The 24,900-nt window shown below is 49.4% G+C and overlaps 1 protein-coding gene across 1 annotated transcript; it reads right to left on the reverse strand.

The window, feature by feature from the left end:
* Window positions 1–5,466: 5,466 nt before the first annotated feature.
* On the reverse strand, window positions 5,467–20,733 carry LOC309568739 (cysteine-rich motor neuron 1 protein-like). Its single transcript, XM_082274488.1, has 4 exons — window positions 20,383–20,733; window positions 17,218–17,394; window positions 16,599–16,736; window positions 5,467–5,844 (listed from the first exon to the last, which is right to left on the reverse strand). The coding sequence occupies exons 1-4, from the start codon at window positions 20,666–20,668 to the stop codon at window positions 5,603–5,605; spliced, it is 843 nt and encodes a 280-aa protein (XP_082130614.1). The 5' UTR covers window positions 20,669–20,733; the 3' UTR covers window positions 5,467–5,602.
* Between the last annotated feature and the right edge of the window lie 4,167 nt (window positions 20,734–24,900).

Consider the following 24,900-nt stretch of genomic DNA (forward strand, 5'->3'; position numbering starts at 1 on the left):
CACAGACCTAAATAGAAATGTTATATATTGAATAAAATCCCAGCACCCCATGGATGGATCCACACAGCCCCCCCACAAATTCCCTGCCCCCCCCCCCCTGAATGCAGGTCACAGGATTTTCACAGCGGGGACATAAAGCACACCCTATTCTCCTCACCCCAATCTGTACCAGGTCACCCCACATTCCCATGAAGGTTACACAAAGCTATGCAACCATCCCCCCTCCATGTGACCGCACCGTGTCCGGGGGATGGGTGGCTCAGGCCACAAGTACTGCATTCTGGGAAGACGCATGCGGAGGGGCCGGACGCGTGCGATGCATTTACTTCCAAATCAAAATTCAGACAAATTTTTTGTTATTCGAAAATTCGGATGTATCCAAATTCCAAATCCCAATGGTAACGAATCCTCCAAAATAAATAAAAAAATGTGTCTGAAAATAGAAATTAGAATCCGATTCGAATTTGGAAACAAATATGAAATGTAAATATATTGCTATGCTTAGATGTGAAAAATTCACCAACCACATTCAAATCGAAAAAAAACTGAAATTCGATCGATAATTCAAATTTTCAGAATTCGGGCAAATTGAATTAAATTTGGAAAATCTGAATTGAATTAAAAAACAAACAAATTCTGAAACCAAATTAGTTACCGCTTAATGACGGCCCCGCGTACATATACTGCGGAGGGGTGGCCCCGCGTACATATACTGCGGAGGGGTGGCCCCGCGTACATATACTGCAGAGGGGCGACCCCGCGTACATATACTGCGGATGAGCTGCCCCGCATACATATACTGCGGAGGGGTGGCCCCACGTACATATACTGCGGAGGGGCGACCCCGCGTACATATACTGCGGATGAGCTGCCCCGCATACATATACTGCGGAGGGGTGGCCCCGCGTACATATACTGCAGAGGGGCAGCCCCACGTACATATACTGCGGAGGGGCGGCCCCACTTACATATACTGCGGAGGGGCAGCCCCACGTACATATACTACGGAGGGGCAGCCCCGTGTACATATACTGCGGAGGGGCGGCCCTTATGTACATATACTGCGGAGGGGCAGCCCCACGTACATATACTGTGGAGGGGCGGCCCCACGTGCATATACTGCGGAGGGGCGGCCCCACATACATATACTGCGGAGGGGCGGCCTCGCGTACATATACTGCGGAGGGGCAGCCCCACATACTTATACTGCGGAGGGGCGGCCCCGCGTACATATACTGCAGAGGGGCGGCCCCACGTACATATACTGCGGAGGGGCAGCCCTACATACATATACTGCGGAGGGGCAGCCCCACGTACATATACTGCGGAGGGGCAGCCCTACATACATATACTGCGGAGGGGCAGCCCCACGTACATATACTGTGGAGGGGCGGCCCCACGTACATATACTGCGGAGGGGCGGCCCCACGTACATATACTGCGGAGGGGCGGCCTCGCGTACATATACTGTGGAGGGGCAGCCCCACATACTTATACTGCGGAGGGGCGGCCCCACGTACATATACTGTGGAGGGGCGGCCCCGCGTACACATACTGCGGAGGGGCGGCCCCACGTACATATACTGCGGAGGGGCGGCCCCACGTACATATACTGCGGAGGGGCGGACCCACGTACATATACTGCGGAGGGGCGGCCTCGCGTACATATACTGCGGAGGGGCAGCCCCATGTACATATACTGCGGATGAGCTGCCCCATGTACATGTACGCGGGGCCGCCCCTCCGCAGTATATATACTGCAGAGGGGCGGCCCCACGTACATATACTGCAGAGGGGCGGCCCCACGTACATATACTGCGGAGGGGCAGCCCCACATACATATACTGCGGAGGGGCGGCCCCACATACATATACTGCGGAGGGGCGGCCCCATGTACATATACTGCGGAGGGGCGGCCCAGCATACATATACTGCAGAGGGGTGGCCCCGCGTACATATACTGCTGAGGGGCGGCCCCGCATACATATACTGCGGAGGGCGGCCCTTATGTACATATACTGCGGAGGGGCGGCCCCACGTACATATACTGCGGAGGGGCGGCCCCACATACATATACTGCGGAGGGGCGGCCCCACGTACATATACTGCGGAGGGGCGGCCCCGCGTACATATACTGCGGAGGGGCAGCCCCACATACATATACTGCGGAGGGGCGGCCCCACATACATATACTGCGGAGGGGCGGCCCCACATACATATACTGCGGAGGGGCGGTCCCACGTACATATACTGCGGAGAGGCAGCCCCACATACATATACTGCGGAGGGGCGGGCCCGCGTACATATACTGCGGAGGGGCGGCCCCACATACATATACTGCGGAGGGGCGGCCCCACATACATATACTGCGGAGGGGCGGCCCCGTGTACATATACTGCGGAGAGGCAGCCCCACATACATATACTGCGGAGGGGCAGCCCCACATACATATACTGCGGAGGGGCAGCCCCACATACATATACTGCGGAGGGGCAGCCCAGCGTACATATACTGCGGAGGGGCAGCCCCACATACATATACTGCGGAGGGGCGGCCCCACGTACATATACTGCGGAGGGGCGGCCCCGCGTACATATACTGCGGAGGGGCAACCCCACATACATATACTGCAGAGGGGCAGCCCCACATACATATACTGCAGAGGGGCAGCCCCGCGTACATATACTGCGGAGGGGCGGCCCCACGTACATATACTGCGGAGGGGCGGCCCCACGTACATATACTGCGGAGGGGCGGCCCCACATACATATACTGCGGAGGGGCGGCCCAACGTACATATACTGCGGAGGGGCGGCCCCGCGTACATATACTGCGGAGGGGCGGCCCCACATACATATACTGCGGAGGGGCGGCCCCACGTACATATACTGCGGAGGGGCGGCCCCGCGTACATATACTGCAGAGGGGCAGCCCCACGTACATATACTGCAGAGGGGCGGCCCCACGTACATATACTGCGGAGGGGCGGCCCCGCGTACATATACTGCTGAGGGGCGGCCCCACGTACATATACTGCAGAGGGGCGGCCCCATGTACATATACTGCGGATGAGCTGCCCCATGTACATATACTGCGGAGGGGCGGCCCCATGTACATATACTGCGGAGGGGCGGCCCCGCATACATATACTGCAGAGGGGCAGCCCCACGTACATATACTGCAGAGGGGCGGCCCCACATACATATACTGCGGAGGGGCCGCCCCGCGTACATATACTGCGGAGGGGCGGCCCCGCGTACATATACTGCGGAGGGGCGGCCCCACGTACATATACTGCGGAGGGGCGGCCCCACGTACATATACTGCGGAGGGGCGGCCCCGCGTACATATACTGCAGAGGGGCAGCCCCACGTACATATACTGCAGAGGGGCGGCCCCACGTACATATACTGCGGAGGGGCGGCCCCGCGTACATATACTGCTGAGGGGCAGCCCCACGTACATATACTGCAGAGGGGCGGCCCCATGTACATATACTGCGGATGAGCTGCCCCATGTACATATACTGCGGAGGGGCGGCCCCATGTACATATACTGCGGAGGGGCGGCCCCGCATACATATACTGCAGAGGGGCAGCCCCACGTACATATACTGCAGAGGGGCGGCCCCACATACATATACTGCGGAGGGGCGGCCCCACGTACATATACTGCGGAGGGGTGGCCCCACGTACATATACTGCGGAGGGGCGGCCCCACGTACATATACTGCGGAGGGGCGGCCCCACATACATATACTGCGGAGGGGCAGCCCCGCGTACATATACTGCGGAGGGGCAGCCCCACATACATATACTGCGGAGGGGCGGCCCCACGTACATATACTGCGGAGGGGCGGCCCCACATACATATACTGCGGAGGGGCGGCCCCACGTACATATACTGCGGAGGGGCGGCCCCGCGTACATATACTGCAGAGGGGCAGCCCCACGTACATATACTGCAGAGTGGCGGCCCCACGTACATATACTGCGGAGGGGCGGCCCCGCGTACATATACTGCTGAGGGGCGGCCCCACGTACATATACTGCAGAGGGGCGGCCCCATGTACATATACTGCGGATGAGCTGCCCCATGTACATATACTGCGGAGGGGCGACCCCATGTACATATACTGCGGAGGGGCGGCCCCGCATACATATACTGCAGAGGGGCAGCCCCACGTACATATACTGCAGAGGGGCGGCCCCACATACATATACTGCGGAGGGGCCGCCCCGCGTACATATACTGCGGAGGGGCGGCCCCGCGTACATATACTGTGGAGGGGCGACCCCACGTACATATACTGCGGAGGGGCGGCCCCACATACATATACTGCAGAGGGGCGGCCCCATGTACATATACTGCAGAGGGGCGGCCCCACGTACATATACTGCAGAGGGGCGGCCCCACGTACATATACTGCAGAGGGGCGGCCCCACGTACATATACTGTGGAGGGGTATAGGGGGAGCTGTGATTGAACCCGATGTCCCCCGGAGCTCCCCAGGAACCTGCATCTCTGTCTACCCCCAGTCAGAGCCCCTCCCCCCACACAGTTAGTAAGCACTCCCAGGGAACACATTTAACCCTTTGATCCGCCCAGATGTCAACCCCTTCCCTGCCAGTGTCATTGGTACAGTGATAGTGCTTTTTTTTTTAGCATTGATCAATGTATTGGTGTCACTAGTTCCCAAAAAGTGCCACTTAGTGCCAGATTTGTCTGCTGCAATGTCGCAGTCCCACTAAAAATCGCTGATCGCTGCCATTACTAGTAAAAATGAATAAAATACTGGTAAATAAAAATTCCATAAAAATGTCCCCTAGTTTGTAGATGTGATAACTTTTGCGCAAACCAATCAATATACGGTTATTGGAATTTTCTTTTTTACCAAATATTTGTAGCAGAACACAGATTGGAATCAATTGATGAAGAAATTCGATTTTTTACATTTTTTTTATTGGATGTTTTATAGCAGAAAGTAAAAATATATATTTTTATAATTGTCGCAGAGGTGATCAAATATCACCAATAGAAAGCTCTATTTGTAGGAAAAAAAGGACATTTTATTGGGTACAGCATCGCACGACCGCGCAATTGTCAGTTAAAGTAACGCAGTGCTGAATCGCAAAAAATGGCCTGGTCATTAGAGGGGGTAAATCTCCCGGGGCTGAAGGGGTTAATTACCTAGCAGAAATGGAAGAGAAGAAATGTTCTGGGGGTGCTCATGTGTGATTGGGGTTCATGCTGCACACAGGGCTGCGGGTAGATTGGAGCTGAGGGGGGGAAGGAGTGGAATGGGAGTACTGCCCCCTATGTTCCATACAGTGAAGTGACCTCGTTACTGATGGGGTATTTATTATAGCGGGGGGGCGGAGTTACGGACCCGGGATGTAATAAAATGGACACCATAGGCCTGACTTTCTCTGAGAATTATTCTAATCAGTGATAAAGGAATATCTGTGAAAGTAGCAATCTCTGAGCCGGTATATTACAGATATTAGCGATTATTACATCAAGCTGATCAATAATTAGGACAAGTGAGAAATCGCAGCTCTTCATGATTGGCCAGAAGCTTCCATCTGTTGGGATTATTCGATCAGAGCAAGCATAGGTTCAGGTCGCAGCACGATCCCGGCTCCCCATTCGTCTTCCAGATCGTCACCTTTCTTCTCCCATTCGGACAGCTATTCACACAATGTTCAAAGTTACATGTACAGTAGCGGGGGATGGTGGGGCAACACTCTCCATAGGGGGTATGAGGATTGGTGAGCACTGAGTCCCGGGGACAGGTAGGTACTTTTAGATCTGGACAAGTCACATTGGCACACAGGCGCTCCACTGTAAGAGAAGAATAGACATTGTTACCCAGGGCTGGTGCAAGGATGATTGACACCCTAGGCAAAACCTCATTTTTCTGCCCCCCTGGCCACACCCCCTTTGCCTTGCCCATGTATTAGTGGACACATTAATAACCCCCAGCACTGATGTCAGTGAATGCATTAATAACCCCCAGCATTGATGTCAGTGAATCCATTAATAACCCCCAGCATTGATGTCAGTGAATCCATTAATAACCCCCAGCATTGATGTCAGTGAATCCATTAATAACCCCCAGCATTGATGTCAGTGAACGCATTACTAACCCCCAGCATTGATGTCAGTGAATGAATTTATAACCCCCAGCATTGATGTCAGTGAATCCATCAATAACCCCCAACATTGATGTCAGTGAATGCATTAAAAACCCCCAGCATTGATGTCAGTGAACGCATTACTAACCCCCAGCATTGATGTCAGTGAATCCATTAATAACCCCCAGCATTGATGTCAGTGAATCCATTAATAACCCCCAGCATTGATGTCAGTGAATCCATTAATAACCCCCAGCATTGATGTCAGTGAATGCATTAATAACCCCCAGCATTGATGTCAGTGAATCCATTAATGACCCCCAGCATTGATGTCAGTGAATTCATTAATAACCCCCAGCATTGATGTCAGTGAATCCATTAATAACCCCCAGCATTGATGTCAGTGAATCCATTAATAACCCCCAGCATTGATGTCAGTGAATCCATTAATAACCCCCAGCATTGATGTCAGTGAATCCATTAATAACCCCCAGCATTGTTGTCAGTGAATCCATCAATAACCCCCAACATTGATGTCAGTGAGTGCATTAATAACCCCCAGCATTGATGTCAGTGAATCCTTTAATAATCCCCAGCATTGATGCCAGTGAATCCATTAATAACCCCCAGCATTGATGTCAGTGAATCCATTAATAACCCCCAGCACTGAGGTCAGTGAACTTATTAATAACCCCCAGCATTGGTGTCAGTGAATCCATTAATAACCCCCAGCATTGGTGTCAGTGAATCTATTAATAACCCCCAGCATTGGTTTCAGTATTATTAACCCCCTTCCCCACAATGGTGGTCAATGGCATTGAAATGTAACCTCTTCCATGACCACCAATGTGGGGGGAGGGGGGTTAATAATACTGACAGTACCACTAATTCAGAGGAGGGGAGGTGGGTTAAAATGTCACTGCCATGAGAATAATGCAAGGTGGGGGAGGGTAACCTTCACTGCCACTGACTCCCCCCCATCCTCCACCTGCATTAGTGAACACAGCAAGGTTAACCGCTTCCTCACTTCCAGTCTACTGCAGTACCATTCACCTGGTGCTCTGGCAATTAGGTACAGCCGAGCTTACCTCACACTTGCTCCTGGTTGGCTGCTCCCTCCTAGTGGTCAGACAGACGGACTGGCGGGCAGGCAGACAGGCGGGCGGCAGGGGGTTCAGGTGGGCGGGATCTCCAAAGCTGGCCGCATCCCCATCCCACTGACACAACACTTACAACAAGAAGTCCTGCAGCTGGAGAAAGGGGAAGGAGCAAAATCTTCCTTTTTCCTTAGGCTGTCCCTAACTCGCACAGCCGAGGTGGCACCAGTCGGGGGAACCTCCAGCGCCCCCTACTGATGTGCGCTCTAGGTTGGTGCCTACCTTACTTATAGGTAGCACCGGCCCTGTTGTTACCCATCTGATAATGTTTCCCCATAATTTGTCAAATCTAAAAGAACAGATTCCCCTGATAGGTCTTGTAATGGAATCACGACCCAACAATGCGCTTGTGGGCTTCCTCCAGATTGAACATACCGTATTTTTCGCCGTATAAGACGCTCCGGAATATAAGACGCACCCAATTTTGAAGGAGGAAAATCTAGAAAAAAAAGATTCTCAGGTCTTTGCTGTCCTCAGGGAAAGTTTTGAGGAGTTTCTATAATCTGTGTCTGCACAGTGCTGGTTGGTGCTGTGCTGGTCACATGACACTAAAAAAGCTGAGTACAGGAACCCACCGGCGCCTCAGAACAACGATTAAATAAGGTTGCCACAGATGTTGAGAGACATCAGGAGTGCTGGCGGTCTAATTTAACATGTTCCTGATCGAGGTGTCAGCGAGTGGACCGATGCACTGGAGAGCAGGGCTGAAATAATCATACAAAGCGCCAGTCACATGACATAAGGGTACGTGTTTATCACCTAGGGGGCTCACAGAGGTGCAGTGGAGGTTTTTGCCATCCTGTTTGTGTCTTGAAGCACTGAAGAGGATTTTACCACAGTCACTTGAGACTATTGCATTGAACTTGTATATATGTGAATTGGTGTCAGTGTTTTTTTTTTTTTCATTTAATTTATCTTTTACACTTACCAGCAAAGTCTTGCCTTCACTGTCTGTGGTAACTGGTAAGCGGGTTCTTGTGCTGTGCTGCCTGGAATGCTGCTCCGCTCTCTTGCTCTGGCTCCGCCCCACAAGCCCGCCCACAGCCCGCCCACTCACACTGCTCCAAACCAATCGGCATTGCCGCTCACTTTGGCCAGTCAGCAGCATAGGGAGGTGACACACACACACTGGAGCTGAGACAGAGACGGCGGCCAGTGTAATTTGAATACTCCCGAGTACTAGCCGCGGCCGCCGGCCGCAACACTTACTTTAATGGTTAGTGGCATAAAAAGAGGACTGCGAGCAAGCACCACACAAAGTTAGGGGCAGTTTTAATGCAGGCAAAATGTGTATTTGTCGTATAAGATGCACCAAATTCCCCCCCCCCCCCCAGTTTTGGGGAAGAAAAAGTGCGTCTTATATGGCAAAAAATACGGTAGATATCAGATATTACAGCTCCCCAACCCGGAATTTAGCTTGTAAAGATCTGGAACAACTTTTATTGAACAGTCTCACACACAATATATACACACAGGAGGATATCCCCCTCCTGATCAGATTACCCCACCAGGTCAGGTGCCTGATTACATTATCCTATGCAGATGAAATTGTATACAGAAATATAATTAACATATCTAAGGAACAACCAACACAAACAGTATTCTACTTTCCCCTCAGCAACTAAAAGATGACAGTGATTTAATAACTTGAGTTAATTAATTAGCAGACTTGCTGTAATCGAGCTCACAAAGTACAATACACATTATTATAAGTGTAAACACAGAACCCACAGTAGACAATAGGTGAGTAAATCCGCACAATCAACAATGTGTGGAAGACAGGTGGTTGAGCTGATGATATTAGCATCTGCTATGAGTCTGACTGTGCAGAGCAGTGCCCTATTGGCAATAGGCAGCTAAGCCTTTACCATGGATCCTAGGCCTAGAGTCTTCATATATTCCTTCAGGTATATTGTTGATAAATATTACTGTCCAATTTGAAGTAATCCAAACCACATTCTCAGTGTCTATTAAGTAGTTGTCCATCATTTCCTTGGCCACCCTGTGTCCCTAATAGACACCAGGTGACATACACATAAGAGGAGCCTGGGGGGCTGAGACAGGCATTTCCCAACCTCTCTAAGGTAAGCTGGGTTCCACAGGCCCCCCAACCAAAGTGATTCCCATCACATGTCTATTATCACATTAGAGGGTCATGGAGAAGGGACAGTGTGGGGATTAGAAAATGGACACCGGTACTGAAATATTAAGCAGCTCTCTGGTCACACTAAAAACATTGGGCAACATGTAGGAAGGTGCAGTCTGGTTCCTCCACTGTAGGTGGCGCTCAACCAGAGCGGTACTGCAGTTGGTGAGGAAGTCAGGAGAAACCTGATTTCTCTATGATTTCCTGGTCTTCGGATGTAGCGTTCCAGTTGGCTGCATGGCGACCATCTTGGGTAAGCAGAGTCTCTAAGTCCCTGCCCCCAGGTTTTGGCACGAATTCTAAGAGTGGGAAAGAGCACGTGTTTTACAGGGAAAGTGTCAGGGTGCCAGAAAACCAGACACACGAAGTTGTAAGTAAAATAAAATGATTTATTTATGCAAAAATAATCACACAGCAAGACAGAGGAGCCAAAGCAAGAACAGCCGGGGTCAAGTTCGGAAGTGGGTAGTCATCCAAGCCTGAATCGAGTCCAGGAACGGGTAGTCATCCAAGCCGAGATAGAGTCCAGAAGCGGGTAGTCTGCCAAAGCCCGGTCTGCCGATGCAGAATCGTCTGCCGATGCGGAATCCAGAGCCAGGAAGGAAGTCAGCCAAGCCAGGTCATGCACGGAAAAAAATGCAGAGACCAGAGGACTGCTAGCAGAGATGAACCTTGGAGCACAAACACAAGGGCAAGGTCTAAAAGTCATCAGGTGATAAATATAGTCAGGTGTGCAGCATCATCACTGAGCGACGCCCAGGCAGCAGACAAGTGATGATGCAATCAGAGTTTATAACAGACAGCAGGCTGCACATGTCCAAGATGGCTGCCGACAGGAAGGCAAGGTAAGACCTTGACAGAAAGTGACTAGCAGCAGGGCGAGCTTCCTGGAGAGGAGGGACAGGTTAGGGACACGCCCTTCTTCTGACACCTCCCCATTGGGACCGGCCTGGCTAGGCCATATTATGTCCTCTGAGACAGATGATGTTGGTGCATCTGAATCTACTGTGTTCCCACACGGAACTGTGAGTGTTTCCCTGGCGTGGTTCTCTTCCAGGCTGTCTGTTTAGTTGAGCCTTTCCCTTAATACAAGTTCTTGTTTCTGCAACCGGACTATGTGTAATTACTTCCCGCACCACGCTGCATCTAACCACACTTGGTGGCAGTTGGCAGGAAACGTCCCTTTTGGGGGGTGCAGAAGGAGGATTGGATTCCGGCATGGCTCCGCTAGGATTGGCCTTAGCTCTAATACCGAAGTCCCATGTGTCTAACATTCACCCAGCTGAATGGGACTAGTGCTGCGTGGTCCTACCAGGTCCTGGCCCAGCTGATAGCGGCACTGACTATTAACGCCCTATGACACCCGCCGATCGGTGACGGAGATGCCAGAAGAAGAGCGAGCCACCTTATAGCTGAATGTGTCACACTTAGAGGACCTGAGAAAAGCTACCGGTCTCTGAGCTAAAACAAAGATTCTTTGTCAGGAGACAGCAGAAGGATGAGAGTCTCACTCATTGTGCGGTAACCATGCAGAACCTCTTGAGGTGCCTGGAAAAGAGGGATGTGCCTGGCGGTGCTGACATTACGGCATCAGACCAACTGCTGAAGGATCAGTTCATAGCTGGCATGAAGTTTGACCCAGTCTGGACAGCCCTGCAAGAGAGAGTTAGGGGCCATTTCCTCCCATTACACGGTGGTGGATTCAGTTGCAGGGGAGAAGAAGGAGGTGGAAGCAACAGTGGCAGTGACAATAATGTATGATCTTGTGTGTCTGAGGGAGGAAGCCTTGGTATCTTCATCCCTGTCAGCCCTACAAGTCACACCGGGGGAGCTGGCTCAGGATGTGGCCTCCCTGAAACAGGAAATGTCCTCAATCAGGACTTTCCCCAACCTCATCGAGGTGAGAATCCATTACGCAGGAACCCTGAGGAGGACTGGAAGTGATGGCGGTGTGGCTGATATGGACATATCGCAAAACACTGTGGGCAGTCTGAATTCAAAAACGTCCCCAGTTTGTCATTAAACTTGTATCTCCCTGGGCTGAGGGACAACTCCGCAGGACCGTCAATTTAAAGTTCCAGCAAGGCAGAGGCCATGGAGTGCAGTCGTATCAGCGTAGGAGTAGTGGTGAGTGACAGCGGCTTTGGCCTGCGAGCGTAATGGATTAGAGTGCTCCAAGCCTATGCAACCCCAGCTTAGGGCAGCCAAGAAACAACTGGAGCAAGTAGGAGTAGTCTGTATGCCCCACCCAAGCAAAAATGACTCCCGGCACACCTATAGGAGGTGGTCTGGTCGCTTCCTCTCAGGGTCCACAAGCAGCTACTGGACAGGGTGCACTATTATGGTCGAGCCCCCCAAGAACAGGGGGGGGGGGGAGTGGCTGGTGGACCATACCCTGGCACCTCTCCACTGCATCGCCAAGGCCCAACCCATGGTAGAAGCAGTTTGTGCCCCTCTACAGGCAGTCATGGTGTTTTGGGAGGAGGCCTAATGCAAGTTACTACTGGAAAAGCTGGAGATACCCTTTAAAGACTTCCCTTGCCACTACAGAGACTGCTCCACCAGCTGCTTGAAAAGCACTTACTAGTATTTGCTACCAGTCCAGAGGATTACGGGTTCACAGAAGCCATCAACCACCCAAATCACACAAGGGATACACCGTCTATCCGGGGGCGATATCGCCACATTCCCCCAGTACTGTGCCAGGAGCTTAAGGATTTGATCCATGATATGCTACAGAGCGGAGTGATCCAAGAAAGTCACAGTCCCTGGGCTGCCCCGGTCATCCTGGTGTGAAAGAAAGAGGGCAGCCTACAGTTTGTGTGGACTATCGTAAACCTAATGTATGTACCCACCAGGGTGCCTACCCACTGGAATTGTTAATGGCCCTGGGTCAAGCCAAATTCCACTCTAGATCTGGCTAGCGGCTACTGACAAGTCCCTGTTAGGGACCAGGACCAGAAAAAGACTGCCTTAATCACACCCCTGGGACTGTTCAAGCTTAAACCTATGTACTTCAGCCTAAGCAACGCCCCCAGTACCTTCCAGCGATTAATCGAAAAATGTCTCAGAGAATTCAAATTTGAGACCATGTTAGTCAACCTAGATAATATCATCATTATCTTCTCCAAGACATTCGAAAACCACGTTAAAGATTTCAGTTGGTGTTCTCACAACTAACACAATAAGGACTGAAACTCAAGCCCAGCAGGTGGCACCTGATGAGGCAAAAGATCCAGTATGTGGGTCACATTGTGGAGGCCGGATAGGTGTCCCCGGACCCAGCCAAGGTTCAATCCATCCAGGACTGGCACCCCCAAAGGCTGTCACCAAGCTGCGGTCCTTCCTGGGGTTAGTGGGGTACTATCACCGGTTCATCCTGAAGTGTGCCAAGATAGTTGCCCTGCTGACACAACTACTGAGTAGGCAATGGAACCTAAATTGCAGTTTGGCGCAGCGATGCAGAACAAGTAATTGGCACCACATTGTTAGGGATGGTATCTATGTAGATATAGACGATTGAATATGAATCTTGTAATTTAAATATCACCTTGCATTCAAATATCGATATATATCCCCTGTGTAATCATAATAGATGTAATGTAATGTGGAGTTTATCCACTAGAGGGAGCCCAATTGTGCTGACACCCTGGAGATCAGAAGGCATCCGACTGGAGGATGCAGTCTGAGTGACGCGGTTCTCCGTGCTATCGGTATCGTCACTTCCGGTGCGTCTGGTCGCAGCCGGAAATGACGCGGTAAGGCGACGCTACCTCCGGAATCCTTAACAGGAGAGGAGATGGTTCTCACTTCCGGAGCGACTGGAAACAGTGCGGTCAGGCGACGCTATCGCCGACCGTAATGAGATACAAAGGCTCTCACCTGGGAAATGTATGTTTTAGGCGCCAAACAAAGCGATATGGGCGGACCTCCTCCCCCCCTATATAACACTCAGGCTAGGCAATAACAGGTAGGCAGACGGCGAGCATATGACCACACAGAGGTAAGTGATGGGGGATGATGGGGGCTTAACAAATATACCGAAGGAATATTGGTCAAATAAGTGTATATGTGGGATAGAATAGTGGTAACTCTGGAACTAACCCATCTACCTATGTCTCTTAGGGCTTGGATAGCCCAGGACTGCGGGTCCATATAATTGGATAGCCGTGCATATAGGCCCTATTTACCTGCCTGAAGTATTTCTTGGTCTGAGGAGAGGTAAGTATGAATGGAACCTTGCTTTCAATATTTTCAATATATTAGATGCTCCCTGAGAATTTTGGTTCTCTACTATGGAAGTAATTCCCATTTATACTCTCCTATTCTAGGTCAATTTTGCTATCATTTAGGACAAGTTTGGGGATATCCCTCCTACAAACTGCACAGAAAAAAGAGCCCCTTGAGCCTGGTTTAATTTGTGGCAATATAAACACTAGGTGAGTGTCTGTATTACTTATTTCAACCCCTTATATAATCAACAGCATTTCCCACTACTCCCCTTGTTCAGCCAGATATGATCTTTTGGAATATGTACCATCATCTGATGATTAGTCCCAGATGTTGGAGATATAGTAACTATGGATATATGGCGAACAATATTTAATATATGTGCCCATATCCCTAGATTGATTGGATCTGGGGGTGAACGCACATATGAATGAACAAACCAGGAAGAGGATACCCATTTGCTGAGGGGTGATTATACCCCAAGATGCTTAAGTGGAGCCATATCTAGCAGGTTGGTTATATAATACAGAATATAACACAGACGTTATTAGAACCACTGGCAGCCATTGTGTGAATTTAAATATACACCTATTGATACTTTGATTCACAGCTTTGACCTTGATGACACAGCTGGGACCTAATATATCGGATTTTATGCAAGGAATTTCTTTCTGATACCTATATAGAGTATATGTGGTGAACACGGAGGTATTATCTTCCGAACTGCCTATGCATCGCTATAGCCCTGCCGCCTAACACAAGTCACTGTTCAAAAAGGGTCAGTACAAAACTTGAGTCAAAAACTTATATGTAAAAACTTTTAGCAGCATGATGTATGTTATATCATTGAACATGTAAACTGAAATGTAATTATTTGTATCTATGTTACTCATAGAAACATCGGTCTGTTATGGTCTCTCAGGCCCTGAGGAAGCCTTAAGCGAAACGCGTCGGCTTGCTGGGGACCTACCGTGACCGAATTCAGCTTGAGACCCATCATCCACCTACACAGGCTTTGTTGTTCGCTCTAATCCCTTTTGGGATATGTTTCTATATAAACAGTGATGTTAGAATTGATTTTAACCATTTTTGCATGTTATCTTGTTGCTATCATACATGCATGGTTACCCATGCTTGCTTTTTACTTGCTACAATAAAATGTTTTTTTGATTTTACAATTGGTTTTGGTTCTGATCCTTCTACTCCCACTGGCCCGCAAAGCCCCGCCTTTTTCTATCCCAATGTTTTTCATTAATCCTTAACAGGGGTAAGGGCCTATTTTACACGGCATTTTTTTGTTTACTAAATTGCAGTTAGTGTCAAGGCAAGGGCAGCTGGCATGGCGGACATACTCTTTCGGAGTACAGAGGTCCATCACAACATGACCCACAACAACAGGCCTTTGAGGCTCTAAAACAGAAACTGGCTTCATACGGACTACACCAAGCCCTTCTAGGTGTACACAGAAGGAAGCCTCCAGGAGCTGGTGGCCATCCTGGCTCAGGTGCAGGATAGCCAGGAGAGGGAGATTGCTTACACCAGCCGCAGTTTGCGACCTACAGAAATAAACCCTGATAACCAAAGCTCTTTTAAATTTGAGTTTCTCACCCTGGTCTGGACTATCCGCAAGAAATTTGTGAAGCATTTCACCGGAGTTGACATAGAAGTCTTCACCACAGATAACAGTCCCCTGGCCTACCTGGACACTGGCAAGTTGGGAGTGCTAGAACAAAGGTGGGCTGCACGCTTGGCGCAGTATAAGCTCAAAATCCACTAGGGAGCTTAACAGGCATGCCGACATGCTGTTCCGGTTTCCAGTGGAGTGCCCCAGGAGGACATTAAGGTTGCCCCTGTTTTGCCTCTACCAGCTACTTCATGCACCAGGCCCCCAGTTAAAGGCTGCCAAACTCTATGGTTGAGAAGAATGGGTGCTGATTCAGCAAAAGGACTCAAACTTGCTGCAGATATTGTACTTTGTGAGCTCGATGCTGGACAGTCTGACCTGGAGTGAGATCTCTAATTAATTGTCCAAGTGGCTAGTTGTTTAAATTAATTTAATGTTGATAGTGTTAATGATATTTATGTATACAGTTACGTTTTCATATGATAATGTGATCAACCTCACCGAGTGTGGAGTGTATAAAAAGTCTGTATTCTTCTTCAATAAAGAGTTCCAGTTTTGCAGCTTAACAAGTCCCGTCTAGTTCTTGGTTGCAACATGCAGTTATAATCTCTGATATCTATGTCCAGAATGGAGGAAGCGGTTTACTGATGGAAGCACTCAAGCGGGGTGCTGGGAGGTCACAGCCTCCTCTGATCCTGGGTGTAGCTCAGAGAACAGAAGGTATTTCTATGTCTCTTCCCATCACAGATCCCAGAAATAGGAGGAATATTCCTCAGTGCTGCTGAATGATATAGAGACATTTATTTCTGACTACATACTGCTGTTCCAGGCTTGTTGGCCATCATCAGAGCAGTGTATGGTAACCATGGCGTCTATGGAGTAGATGTTGGGATATGAGATGGAATGAGACGTGGAGACCTCCTGTCCTAAGATCGCTTCACTATTACCGTAATAAGAATCTGGGAACATCCACATTTAACCCCGTCCAGCTTTAGGGCTTGAAGATGAGGATGTAACGGAAGGAATAAAATCAAATGATTTTCCACTGATGACTATCCGGTGACGGCAACACCAAAGCATGTGTGACGTGTTTGATGTTCTCCACCCTGGGCTTTATCTTTACATTTGACTGATGTGAGATGATGGCCTTGTACAGAACCAGAAACTATATACATAACCGTAACCTATATATATATATATATATACGTAAAAAACATAACATGGGCATAACCAAAATACAACATAGATATAACCTATATACAACATAGATATAACCTATATATAACAGATATAAGAAGACTTACTTAGAGATTTATAACACTGATCTTTGTTTTTGAACTGAAATTTTCGATCACATCCATCGGTGGTGCAGACACATTCGTCACCCACCATGTCACATCCGCTTTGGGTACATTTATACTTGAACAAGTGATCGAAGCTCGCTGCAGGAATAAGAAAGAAATATTTAATGAGTAGAATCAGTCCGGCTTATAAACTAATAACTAAACAGAGAAATGTGAAGCCCGGCGAGCGTTTATCAGGACTCCATGATGAGAAGCCGGGATCTTTGCTTGGTCCAAGAAGACACAATGGGAAGGAGATGGAATTTTTTATTGCTTTGGTTGTTTATACAAATCTGAATGTTTTATCTGTAGGAATTGGAAGGTTCTTGAAAAATTCCATCTCCTGGCCTTGTGTTTTTTTTCTGTTGGGTTTTTGGTGCATTTTCGAGTTTTTGTAGACAAAAGGAACACAGAAAACGGTGAAAACGGTGACTATGGTGAAAAACGGTGACCATGGTGACTATGGAGAAATTGGTGAAAATGGGGACTATGGTGACTACGGTGAAAATGGGGACTATGTAGCCTCATAGAAGAAGGGTATGGAAGAGGAACATTTGGTGAGCACTGGAAATGGCCTTACGGTCATCGTAGTAGCGGTCACAATAAAGTCGGGTGTACTTCTCCAGTTGGAAGTCGAGGATACAGGTATGTTTGGTGGGACAGTCACACGTTCCCATCACCCGGTAACAGCCGGTTCGTTGGGGGCAGTTTTCATCGTCATCTTCAAAGTAATCTTTTGGTCGTTCCCCTGGAATTTCTGTTTTTAAGACAAAAGAAGATTACATTGTATTATTTATATCTAACATCAGCAGATTCCCCCCCCCCCCCTTTAGTTGCATTCTATTTTATTATCCAATTGATCGTGTTGCATCGATTGGCAGCACTGAGATGCTTTGGATCAGATAATATTCCAATCGATCAGATAATGAGATTACATGGTGGAAATCATCAATAATTTACAGTTGTATCTTTACAACTCCTTTGAATTTTGTTGAGTCAGCAGAACCAGGACTGAGCACTGATTGCTGTTAGTGCTGCCATGGGGCAGGACCCACCCCAAGCAACCAGCTAAGAGGATTTTGATTGGTTGCTGGCTGTTTCTTAGCGCCCCCCCCCCCCCCCCCATTGAATAGGACAGCAACAGGAGGGCAGTGATTGACTGCAGCCCTGCCCATGAAGAGTAGGGACTGCTGGCAGCTGCAGGGAATTATGGGGGATATGGTCTCCAGGAGCCAGCTCTGCAGAAGTGGCCATAGCCACTCCATTGTAAAAACAATCCAACGAGCTGGTTGTACCAAAGTTGATCGATTTATCGTCCTGCCCATACATAAAATGTGAAATTCGAGTATAAAGGAATAGAAGAGGTAAAAGAATAAAAATGCACTCGTGGGTTTAACTAATCTTTTTTTTAAAAAATTTAATTCTCCTTTAAAAAGGGCAAAACAGGGGGTGTGGCAAGGGGTGTGGCCTATGCCTACATACTTTTGCTAATAGGTGTCCCTCCTTCCCATCTCAAAAAGTTGGGGGTAATGGTTTTAGGTTAAGTATATAGTTGGGGGGTAGGGTCATAGGTGGGGTATATAGCTGGGGGCGGGGTTATAGGTGGAGTATATAGTTGGGAGGTAGGGTTAAAGGTTGGGTATATAGTGGGGGCGGGGTATATAGTTGGGGGGTAGGATTAAAGGTTTGGTATATAGTTGGGGGTGGAGTTATAGGTGCGGTATATAGTTGGGGGCTGGGTTATAGGTTGGGTATATAGTTGGGGGTGAGGTATATATTGGGGGGGCAGGGTTATAGGTGGGGTATATAGTTGGGGGGTGGGGTTTTAGGTGGGGTATATAGTTGGGGGCTGGGTTATAGGTGGGGTATTTAGTTGGGGGTGGGGTATATATTTGGGGGGGCAGGGTTATAGGTGGGGTATATAGTTGGGGGGCGGGATTATAGGTGGGGTATATAGTTGGGGGTGGGGTTATAGGTGGGGTATATAGTTGGGGCGGGGTTATATGGGGGGTATTTAGTTGGGGTGGGGTATATATTTGGGGGGCAGGGTTATAGGTGGGGTATATAGTTGGGGGGTGGGGTTATAGGTGGGGTATATAGTTGGGGGCTGGGTTATAGGTGGGGTATTTAGTTGGGGTGGGGTATATATTTGGGGGGGCAGGGTTATAGTTGGGGTATATAGTTGGGGGGCGGGGTTATAGGTGGGGTATATAGTTGGGGGCGGGGTTATAGGTGGGGTATATAGTTGGGGGCGGGGTTATAGGTGGGGTATTTAGTTGGGGTGGGGTATATATTTGGGGGGCAGGGTTATAGGTGGGGTATTTAGTTGGGGAGGGGTTATAGGTGGGGTATATAGTTGGGAGGTAGGGTTAAAGGTTGGGTATATAGTGGGGGGCGGGGTATATAGTTGGGGGGTAGGATTATAGGTTTGGTATATAGTTGGGGGGGCGGGGTTATAGGTGCGGTATATAGTTGGGGGCTGGGTTATAGGTTGGGTATATAGTTGGGGGTGGGGTATAGGTTGGGTATATAGTTGGGGGTGGGGTATATATTTGAGGGGGCAGGGTTATAGGTGGGGTATATAGTTGGGGGGCGGGGTTATAGGTAGGGGAATATATTTTGGGGGCAGGGTTATAGGTGGGGTATATAGTTGGGGGGTGGAGTTATATGGTGGGGTATATAGTTGGGGGGTGGGGTTATAGGTGGGGTATATAGTTGGGAGTTATGGGTTTGCAGCCTGAATACATTTTCCTTCTTCAGCCATAGAGTGTATCAGAGGGTTGGGCTTTGCCAGAATGGTTTATAGTCACCCCCCAATCTGGGATCCCCGATATCATTGGCCACCTTTAGGGGTGAGCTCTACACTTACCTCAAACAGAGAAAATGGCGTCACCTTCCTGGCTGCGCTGTATGGCAGAGGTATATGAATCAATAAAGAGGCTGCATAGCTCCCCCATGTGGACTCGTCTGGAATTCAGCTATACTCAGGATTGCAGAAGCTGACAATACCCGGAATAAAATGTGTTCAGTGTACACAGGACATGTCTGAGCATTGAGGGGCGGTAATAGTGCAGCTTATTGTTAGGATGCAGGCGGCTCTCCTACAATGACAGCCTACATTACCGCTCCACACCGAGACATGCCGAGCCACTGCAAGAATTATTGTCTACAAGTGAAGGTGCATCCTCCAGCTACCCAATGCTGGCACTGCTAACATACCCCCCCTGCTTAATGCCACCCCACACTGGCACTGCTAACATACCCCCCCTGCTTAATGCCACCCCACACTGGCACTGCAGTACCCCCCGTCCCCGGTCCATCAGCCACCCCACACTGGCACTGCAGTACCCCCCTCTGCTCAATGCCACCCCACACTGGCACTGCAGTACCCCACACCCAATTCCGTCCTTCTGCCACCCCTTACTGGCGTTCCTGTCCCCCCCCCCCCACCCCTGTCCTTCAGTCAACCCTTACTGGCACTGCTGTAACTCCCCCACCCCACCCCCCGTCCTTTAGCCCCCCACACTGGCACTGCTGTACCCCTCCGCTCCAGCCACTCCACATGCTGGTACTGCTGTAGCCCCACCCTATCCTTCAGCCACCCCACACTGGTACTGTTACCCAATCCCCTCCCCCCCCCCACTACCTTTCTCCGGCCACCCCACACTGGGAAACATGTTGTAGTAAATGTTGGATGACCCCGTTACCCGGCACACGCGTGCTGTATGATATCACATGGACTTACCTTTACATATCCCGATATTGGGGATCTCCACCAGCTCCGCCCCAGTGATGTTGGTACACCTTAGACCCCGGTCACAGTAGCCCAGCTCCCAGTCTGGCCCTCCACATGGGTCAAACTTCAGCTTCGCACAATGCTCGCAGCACCCACACGGATCAATAGCTCTGTGCCCCGGACAGGGGGTAACAAATGAGGGGCATTTCCTTTCCTCACAGGCGGTGCAGTTATACGCTGCGTTTCCTTGCGTCCAACAAATACATACAATCAGCAGGAATAAAACCGATCCCATGTCCACCGCCACCAATCGTCCGTCTGTCTTCTACCTCTTCTGTTCTGGATATCAGAGCCAGCGCAATGAAATGTAAAATAAACAGCAAAGTTCAAAGAACTCCGGCGAGCAAACAAACGTCCCCGTCCTCAGGATCCCATCCTACAACGTATCATCAATGGTCATCACTAAGAAAACATTACTGACCCCACAGGGGGCTCCTTTCATTCCTCATATATATCTGTACTAGGGACCATATACAATGTATTAATCACACACCCTCTGACCTGAGGACCATACACCCCTAGATCTAAGGATCCTACACCCCGAGACCTGAGGATCATACACCCCCCAGACCTGAGGATCATACACCCCCCAGACCTGAGGATCATACACCCCGAGACCTAAGGATCATACACCCCAAGACCTAAGGATCATACACCCCGAGACCTAAGGATCATACACCCCGAGACCTAAGGATCATACACCCCCAGACCTGAGGACCATTCACCTCCTAACCTGAGGACCATACACTTCCTAACCTTAGCATCATACACCCCGAGACCTAAGGATCATACACCCCCAGACCTGAGGACCATACACTTACTAACCTGAGGATCATACACCTCCTGACCTGAGCATCATACACCCCGAGACCTAAGGATCATACACCCCCAGACCTAAGGATCATACACTTCCTAACCTTAGCATCATACACCCCGAGACCTAAGGATCATACACCCCCAGACCTGAGGACCATACACCTCCTAACCTGAGGACCATACACTTCCTAACCTTAGCATCATACACCCCGAGACCTAAGGATCATACACCCCCAGACCTGAGGACCATACACTTACTAACCTGAGGATCATACACCTCCTGACCTGAGCATCATACACCCCGAGACCTAAGGATCATACACCCCCAGACCTAAGGATCATACACCTCCTAACCTGAGGACCATACACCCCCAGACCTGAGGATCATACACCCCGAGACCTAAGGATCATACACCCCCAGACCTGAGGACCATACACACCCAGACCTGAGGATCATACACCCCCAGACCTGAGGACCATACACCCCCAGACCTGAGGATCATACACCCCGAGACCTAAGGATCATACACCTCCTAACCTGAGGACCATACACTTCCTAACCTGAGGACCATACACCTCCTAACCTTAGCATCATACACCCCCAGACCTAAGGATCATACACCCCGAGACCTGAAGAGCATACACCCCCAGACCTAAAGACCATACACCTCCTAACATGAGGATCATACACTCCCAGACCTGAGAACCATACACCCCCAGACCTGAGAACCATACACCCCCAAACCTGAGGATCATACACCCCCAGACCTGAGGATCATACACCCCCAGACCTGAGAATCATACACCCCCAGACCTGAGAATCATACACCCCCAGACCTGAGGACCATACACCCCGAGATCTGAGGACCATACACCCCCAGTCCTGAGTCACATACACCTCCATGCCTAAAATCATACACCCCCCAACCTGAGGACCATTCACCTCCTAACCTGAGGACCATTCACCTCCTAACCTGAGGATCATACACTAAGATGTGAGGATCATTCAACCCTAGATTTTTTAAATGAACCCGTCTTGTGGTACCAATGATGACATCCCCTGCTGCTGTTGCTACAAACTAAACTTTAAAATTATAAAAGGATCTTCTGTGACCAAAAAAATGATATTCACCAAGTAAAGTAGATACCTGCTACTGCAAAGGTGCCATGCAATGTTTCTGCAGCTGGAACTTAGCGAACAAAAATTATAATTTTTGCTTCAGTACTCCGGCACACAGAAAAAAAAAAAAAAGAGTGCCTTGTCTCTCCCTCTTAATGCGGCCTAATGAAGCTGCTTACATACTGTCCTGCCACTGCACAGTATTTGTGTGGATTGTCTCTCAGATAATACTCAGTAATGTTTATTTCAGGATAAAACCCGCCATATCTCTTTCTATTTAAGAGCTCATGTGCTGTCCTGACACTGGCCAGTTTCCACCATACACATACCTGAAGCCTAGATTTTGAATGTTTCGGGAATAATTTGGAATACAGGAATGAGGATAGAAGATGTGATAAAAGTGTACAGTGTCAGTGACATTGTCTGAGAAAATCGTATTTTATAGCACCACATACAGCTTAACCACATCTCCCCAGCATGCGATTCAAAGATTGCAGCGTTTTTCCAAGTCACAATAAAAGGATTCTCTCCCGTGGAGAATATTGCTTGATGTGTTTTTTTCTTTAGTAAATATCCCGTGTAGCAGTGCCCAGCCCCCGCATGCCCAGTTTTCATAGAATAGCTTACCTATTAGCCTTGAAAACTGGCCAGATGTTTTTATCTCCTCAAAATTATTGTTGATTTATTCGCCTTTCTCCCATCAGGTTTCATTGAGAAGTTTTTGTAATTTTCCACTTCATTTGTAGATTTTATCCTTATATATACACACTGTATATCTCAATATTATAATCTTCTATTGTATCTTCGTTAATTGTTTTATAAATTCAATAAAAATATTGAAAGGAAAATTGGCCAGAAAATAACAGCCGGGCCCCTCCCCCCTAGGGCTTGCTGCGAAGGTTTTTACGGATTTTCAATCGAACACGGAAAGATTCGCTTATCCTTCCTAGGACAATGATCACCGCACCTCCTAGATCTCTACCTCTGTTTCCTGGACACAAAGGGACACGGAGGAACAGGCAGTTTGCATTTATTCTTCTTTACAGGCAGTGCAGTTTTCTCCTGCAGTTGCATCCAGCAAATCAATCGACTTCACAGACATAAAATGGATTAAATTTCCACCCTCCTCAGAAATGGGAGGCTCAGAGTTAGTCGAAGTGCACAAAGTGCGGGAGCCATGTAGGTTTGAAAATAAAAAGTATCTAAGGGAAACTTCCCCAATTTCACTCATGGTGATCCTAGCAAGATTGCACATCATGAGTTGTGGGTTCACTTCTCCAAACACTGCATGGAGTCTGGAAAAAAGGGTGCAGGTTGAAAATCAAAAGTCATCACCTTTGACCTTTGAAAGAACAGTACTAGCGAGAACCCTAACCCTCCTCAGTGTCTGTACCAGCAAGAACCCTAACCCTCCTCAGTGTCCGTACCGGCGAGAACCCTAACCCTCCTCAGTGTTTGTACCAGCAAGAACCCTAACCCTCCTCAGTGTCCGTACCGGCGAGAACCCTAACCCTCCTCAGTGTTTGTACCGGCAGGAACCCTAACCCTCCTCAGTGTCCGTACCGGCAAGAACCCTAACCCTCCTCAGTGTCTGTACCGGCGAGAACCCTAACCCTCCTCAGTGTCCGTACCGGCAAGAACCCTAACCCTCCTCAGTGTCTGTACCGGCAAGAACCCTAACCCTCCCCAGTGTCTGTACCGGCGAGAACCCTAACCCTCCTCAGTGTCCGTACCGGCAAGAACCCTAACCCTCCTCAGTGTCTGTACCGGCAAGAACCCTAACCCTCCTCAGTGTCCGTACCGGCGAGAACCCTAACCCTCCTCAGTGTCCGTACCGGCGAGAACCCTAACCCCCCTCAGTGTTTGTACCGGCGAGAACCCTAACCCTCCTCAGTGTCTGTACCAGCAAGAACCCTAACCCTCCTCAGTGTCTGTACCGGCAAGAACCCTAACCCTCCTCAGTGTCCGTACCGGCGAGAACCCTAACCCTCCTCAGTGTCCGTACCGGCGAGAACCCTAACCCCCCTCAGTGTTTGTACCGGCGAGAACCCTAACCCTCCTCAGTGTCTGTACCGGCGAGAACCCTAACCCTCCTCAGTGTCCGTACCGGCAAGAACCCTAACCCTCCTCAGTGTCTGTACCGGCAAGAACCCTAACCCTCCCCAGTGTCTGTACCGGCGAGAACCCTAACCCTCCTCAGTGTCCGTACCGGCAAGAACCCTAACCCTCCTCAGTGTCTGTACCGGCAAGAACCCTAACCCTCCTCAGTGTCCGTACCGGCGAGAACCCTAACCCTCCTCAGTGTCCGTACCGGCGAGAACCCTAACCCCCCTCAGTGTTTGTACCGGCGAGAACCCTAACCCTCCTCAGTGTCTGTACCAGCAAGAACCCTAACCCTCCTCAGTGTCTGTACCGGCAAGAACCCTAACCCTCCTCAGTGTCCGTACCGGCGAGAACCCTAACCCTCCTCAGTGTCCGTACCGGCGAGAACCCTAACCCCCCTCAGTGTTTGTACCGGCGAGAACCCTAAC

This window comes from Pelophylax lessonae (genome assembly GCF_965119305.1).
Source record: "Pelophylax lessonae genome assembly, chromosome: 12".
In the NCBI taxonomy this organism is placed as follows: Eukaryota; Metazoa; Chordata; class Amphibia; order Anura; family Ranidae; genus Pelophylax; species Pelophylax lessonae.

What these genes read in the sequence shown, in the direction of transcription:
- LOC309568739 (XM_082274488.1), bottom strand. Translation starts at nt 20,668, where the DNA reads ATGGGATCGGTTTTATTCCTGCTGATTGTATGTATTTGTTGGACGCAA. An exon ending in CAATATCGGGATATGTAAAG is followed by an intron (nt 17,395 to 20,382) that starts GTAAGTCCATGT and finishes TCTTAAAAACAG; the next exon opens with AAATTCCAGGGGAACGACCA. An exon ending in TCAGTGTTATAAATCTCTAA is followed by an intron (nt 5,845 to 16,598) that starts GTAAGTCTTCTT and finishes CTTCTCTTACAG; the next exon opens with TGGAGCGCCTGTGTGCCAAT.